The 5,783-nt window shown below is 38.3% G+C and overlaps 1 protein-coding gene across 2 annotated transcripts; it reads left to right on the top strand.

The window, feature by feature from the left end:
• The first annotated feature begins 317 nt into the window (after positions 1-317).
• On the top strand, positions 318-5,450 carry LOC131164139 (uncharacterized). Of its 2 annotated transcripts, XM_058121124.1 has the most exons (6): positions 318-513; positions 596-662; positions 2,174-2,390; positions 2,704-2,844; positions 3,287-3,833; positions 3,954-5,450. In XM_058121124.1, the coding sequence occupies exons 2-6, from the start codon at positions 625-627 to the stop codon at positions 5,258-5,260; spliced, it is 2,250 nt and encodes a 749-aa protein (XP_057977107.1). In that variant the 5' UTR covers positions 318-513; positions 596-624; the 3' UTR covers positions 5,261-5,450. The 2 variants fall into 2 exon arrangements, with proteins under 2 accessions (XP_057977107.1, XP_057977106.1); XM_058121123.1 differs by having other exon boundaries at positions 318-662.
• Positions 5,451-5,783: the final 333 nt, after the last annotated feature.

Here is a 5,783-nt window from a genome sequence, read left to right as displayed (position 1 = left end):
AATTTTTTTTTTTTAATATTTAATAAAAAAATGAATCTAACAAAGAGTATAAGTATTTCTTATGTGGGCTCGTCATGAAACATTTTTCATCATTTTTTAATAAAGTAATATTTGAGAGGATAATTTTTAATGTTTAAATTTAGATTTAAATGTTAATAAAAAATTGATATAATTTAATATTGTATTTTATTTAAATATAATTTAGTGTCTCACTATTATGTTATTAAATTAATATTTTTTATCCAAAATTTATGAAAAGATGAGTATCTTTTTGGCTATTGGTCACCTGTAATAAGATGTTAGAGATATATAATATTATATTTGGGGTTGAGGAGGAGGATGATAAGGTAATTCCGCACCGCCGGGGACGTTAGGACTTCGGGAGCAGAGAATTTCTCTCCCCATCAGTTCCTTGTCCCCAGAGAGACGCCAGAGATCCGATTCCTCCTTTTCTTTTTCTTATTCTCTCTCTCTCTCTCTCTCTCTCTCTCCGGACTCGGATCATTCAATATGGTACGTTTGCTGATAAACATAGCATTCGTCGGATTTTGAAGTTTTTCGTGTGGTTTGGCGAATGATAAAACGTTTTGCCCAGAACGGACAGAAGCAGAGGCAGATTCTCTAATGGCTAAATGCTCCATTTCCGCCTTCTCTGACTCCATGTACTGTCTCTCACTCTCTCTCTCTCTCTCTCTCTCTCTCTCACACACACACACACACACACACATTTTATTTAGTTATTTTTGCTGGGGTTTGAGAGTAGATGAATGTTTTCCATTGATGTTGGTGAAGAGCTGTGTGCCCAATGTGGTTTTCGTAGCCTCTGCTGTTCACTGATCACCCGCACCGTTAGTGAAAATTCCCATGATACCCAAAATGCAAAAAAGAAATTCGCACAATCTTTTATGCCCCCTTAGTTCGGAGAAAAAGTGAAAGGGAGTCGCTCAGAAATAATTGTCTAATGAAAAAATGTTTTAAAATGTTCGAGAAGCCTTCTTTGAACATTTTCTGCCAAAACCGAACACAGGCAGGGAGTTAAATATGTTGTATGCTGCAGAGTCTTTTAACTTTTTATGGTATTCAAAGTGATCTTGTGCACTTTCTTGGGTGCTGCGTAGCTTTTTTCATTTCTTCTTTCTTTTTTTTATTTTTTTTCTCAGTAATCTGCATAGTATTTGGGGAGGTCTGGGATTGCAGGAGTTCTTCTTAATCTGTTGCTGTGAAGTCTTGTGTCTTCACAGGGATGGCGTTGCTGGTTTGCTGGCCGTGTTTGCTTTTGTTCTCTGTGATTTGGCTTCTGAGTGTAAGGATTATTGAGTCATTTCATCGTTTTTCATGTTTTCGGATGGTATTTGTGTATGGGTTCGGACCTTGAGTCCTTTTGTTACATTCCCTTGTTTGAGTTTTCTGATGTATGGCTTGGGGCTGTGTCTTTTGGTAGCAAAATTTTCTTAATGGGAGCATGAAATGATTTATTGGGTGAGGGAGAACATGGACTCATCATAGTTTGGGCAATAAAATTGCAGATCAGGTGTCAAAGTCCATTAATTTTGTCATCGAGTGTGTTGATTTATAGCTGCCTTAGAGTCTCCATAGCCAATTGTTAGTTGTATACTGTGATGATGTCTCTGCACTGCCACAAGAAATTTGATCAGCAAAGAGTCGAGCTGGTTGCCGGTGCCATAAAATTTGAATTTTTGGCGTGTAATGGTTTAGAGGTGGTTAGACCAAAGTGAGTGGGGACGAAAGAAGATGGGTAAACTAGTGTGCAAGTATCTAATGCCTATTCTTCTGTTTTAGTGCGGGGCACCATGCCTGTGCAAGCCCACATTGTTTCATTGAAGAACGAGGAAGACGAGATTATTTCAGTGTCCAGTGTCAAGTCTGATTTTGGTGTTAAAGTATCATCAAATGGTTGTTCTGAATCTGGTATAGATTAGATTGCCTATTGACCTAACGAGGTCTTAAAACGGATGGAAAAGCTTATTAAGCTTAGTTACTATTTAGTAAAATGTGTTTGCTAGTATAGACTTTCTTTTATCAAAATTTGTATTTTGAGCAACTGAAAATTCTGCCCCAAAATGGGGGCATAAAATTAGTAAAATGCAGGATGGCTTTCTATATTTAATTGTACCATTTTTTAAATGACATTTCTTTTCTGAAATCCTTGCAGGAATGGACTCAAAATACATTATGACAGATCCACACAAACCTTCGATGCTCATGACAATACAATGTCTGATTTGAGGGGTGATAATCTTTTCAATTGTCAGAAGGGCAAAATGTTCATGCAAGGGAATTTTGAATTGAATCCTGTGCAAAGATATGCTGATTCCCTTAATGTTTTGAAGCAGACTATGCTCAAGCAGGAGATTATATTTCGAAAGCAGGTATAAGATTATATATATTGAATCCCAGTGGAGGTAACTGTGTTCGTCCATTGGAAAAAAAATGGTCCTTCAGTTGGACTCTGAATTTTGAGTTAGTCAAGACCATTCAATTGGTGGGCTACATTTATCATTCATGGTCTTGAACCATATCTTTGCCAATCTTACTCAATGTAGTGTTTGAAAATGAGTGAATTTCTTAGTTCATCGAAACATAGCTCACAGGAAGGCAACCGGATTGCAATATGCATGAACACAGCTCACCACTCCATTATTATTTATTTACTTATTTAATAGCTACTTCATCCCCCTCCAGGTCTATGAACTCCATCGATTATATTCAATACAGAAGACGCTCATGGATGATCTTGACTCAACAACGTTCGATAGATTCAATCTCTCAAAAGCAAGCAAAATTTCATCCTCAATGGGTTTTACAAATTTGACAAAAAACAAGGTACTGGTTAAAGGAAAACATATTTTGATGTTCTTACGATAAATTAAATCAGAAACTGTCAATAGGATCAACAAAGGGAGATCCATAGTAAAGCAGGAGTGTGTTAAATCAGTGTATATGGTACAACTGGTATCTTTTACATCCATCATTATTTCCAAGAAGATGATGCTTGTTGGAAATTGGCCTTATGAAAGCATTGTGGCTGGAAGGGACCTAGTAAAGATGTTAAAAAAATATGGAATGCAAGGGTTCCTTTTTCATTTTTGAATTTGTTGTATTTTACTGTAAATTTCCAAGCATGCCATTTTCGTTATGTATGGGAAGGTGGATAAGATGTGTTGTAGGTATGCTTTTCCAGCTATCTGTTTTGATTCAATTTTTTTTTTCCCAAAATTCAATGACAAGTTGATAACAATATTGTTGTGGTAAAATTGTCTTTCAGGTCTTGCCACAAGCTGCTTACAAGGATTTGTTAAAAGAGCACCAGGGCACTTTCTCTGACCTGCCACATGGGCATCTTAATCTTCAACTTCCAGCGGATCAATATATATCCCACGTTGTTATTGACCTTCCAAATAAAGAGGATGTTTGCAACCAGTCAAAAGAATTGCCAGAAGTTGAGCGTTCTCTGGTTGGTGAGTTCGTAGATCTAGAGGAAGTTGAACTTACATTGAGTGTTGGAGAGCACACTAGCAGTAAGGGATGCAGAAATAGAAGTGCAAATAATAAGGAAACTTACTCCTGTCCTGAAGTTATTGATTTAGAAGAATCACTTGGAAGGGAGTCCCTTGATGATGCCAAAACTTCATCTGCACTCAGCTTTGCTGCTCCGATGAATTATTCCAGACATTCACAAGTTTATGTCCCATCAAACTCGGTTGTCTTGAGAAGTGGAAAGAATGATCTGGCTCCTGGGATTGCAATGAGTGGCTCTATTGTGGATAGAAGGGGAAGCTACTGGGAGCCAATTTCCATTGATAGAGATACTGGTGATTTATTCATGCCAGACTTTTTACAGATTTAGCATATTTATTTTTGAAACCTTAATTTCATGTTCAATTATATGCTATATGATTGAGTGTTCTGATTTGGCTTGGTGTTTTCTGCAGGATCTGATGTTCTCCAACAAAATCTGTTCACCAACAGGCAACAGGTGCCAACATGCAAAGCAAGGGAGATAGACCTTAATGGAGTTCAGTTTGATGACTTATCATGTTGCTCAAAAGGTCCAATGGTGGCCTATCCATCAACTGCTAGTTCATCAGGATCTTTTCATGCACTTCTTGGGAAATTTCACGACAGCAGTCCTAATGCTGCAACTTGTTGGAAAAAACCAAGTGATGAGTGCTCAAATAAAACATCTAACATGTTTCGACAGGGAGATGTTATGGATCTCAGTTTGATGGACAACTGCACTGATGATAATAGTAAAGAAATTCAGGCTAGGAATCTTGAAGAAAATAGTCGAAATGAAGTGGTTTATATAGATCTTGAGTCTGCACCAAGCCCACCAGTAGACCTTTGTGAAGGCATTGGCAGCCACAATGGCAACTCCAGAGGCTTGTCACCCGAGCACCAAGATGATCTTTCACGTGATAGAAATCATGCAAATGTAGCCACAGCATATAGTACTTGCGAGAAGAGTGAAGAGCAAGACACTATTTCATGTCCACATCCTAGTCAAATCAAAGTTCAAGATGGATGTTGCAATCAATCTCCCGCATCTTTGAAGTCTGATTGCCTCACTGACAGCTCTAGTGGGGTAAAGACTGCACAATATGGAACCCAAATGGGAAGCTCAAATCTTTACGCTTTCAATAAGCTTGCAAAACTCAAGTTAGAATCTCAAATTTCGGGAACAAACTTGAGCGAGCCGGACCTGAGATCATCTGATGGCAGTAAATCCAGTCATCAACATAATGACAAGGATGCAGAGGAACCAGCAGAAGTGGATGTCTTGATCCAAAGGGCAGCTGAAGCACTTCTACATATTTCCTTGGGAGGATCAGCAGGTCATCAGGATTGTTCTTCAGAAGCAGGACTGCATGAGATGGAAATTGTGAAGGGACGTCGAGAGTATTCTTCCGATTCTTTCGAGTCCATTACACTAGGGCTAAAAGAAAGCAGCTTGGAGGACTACTCTGTTTCATCCAAGCTGTTCGAAGTCAATGAAACAGAGGACTTTGGTTTTAAACTAAGAAGGGGGAGGAGGCTGAAAGATTTCCGGAAAGACATACTGCCCACTCTGGCATCACTATCCAGACATGAAATTTGTGAAGACATTAACATTTTTGAGGGAGTCATCAGATCAAGAGAGTACAGGAAGATGAGATCCAAGATGGGCAATGGGGATAACTGGTGCATGCCTGTAAGAAGCAGGAGGTCCCGAGTCAGTTGTGTTCGCAGAAGAAATTAGATACGAAAATCCGTTAGAAATTATTATTTGGTGTCATACTTGAAGTAGTTTTTACTGAAAATAATTCTTAGTTCATTCCTGATTACTTGATATAATCAATCTTGTTTCTTTGCTTTTGGTAAATGAACATCTTGTCATTTTAAAAAAGTTTCCAGAACTAAACAAGAAGGATTGCTGAAGACTGTTTCTATGATTTTTTTTAGCTGAAGATAATTCAGAAAATGACTCTTTTGGACAGAATACTTTGGAAAACAAGCGCGGCTGATGCTTCTTCATGGACACTAATAACTTGCACAAAAAGCAGCTGGCCTATGGCTCCACAAACAGCTCCTCAGGGCTACTCTGGCAGGTTAGTGGATAATACCAGGGGAAATAAAATAATTTCACACAGCCAAAAATCTATAATTCCACAGCCGCCAAAAGTCTTCGCCTCCCGTTCTGCTATGCAAGCTCATTGGGCATCCAATAGACCCAAAAAATGCGTATAATATTAATAAGGATTTTACTTGAATAAAGAAAAGTA

The sequence above is a fragment of the Malania oleifera genome, chromosome 9 (assembly GCF_029873635.1).
Source record: "Malania oleifera isolate guangnan ecotype guangnan chromosome 9, ASM2987363v1, whole genome shotgun sequence".
Taxonomy (NCBI): Eukaryota; Viridiplantae; Streptophyta; class Magnoliopsida; order Santalales; family Ximeniaceae; genus Malania; species Malania oleifera.
This window is presented reverse-complemented; position numbering and strand designations above follow the sequence as displayed.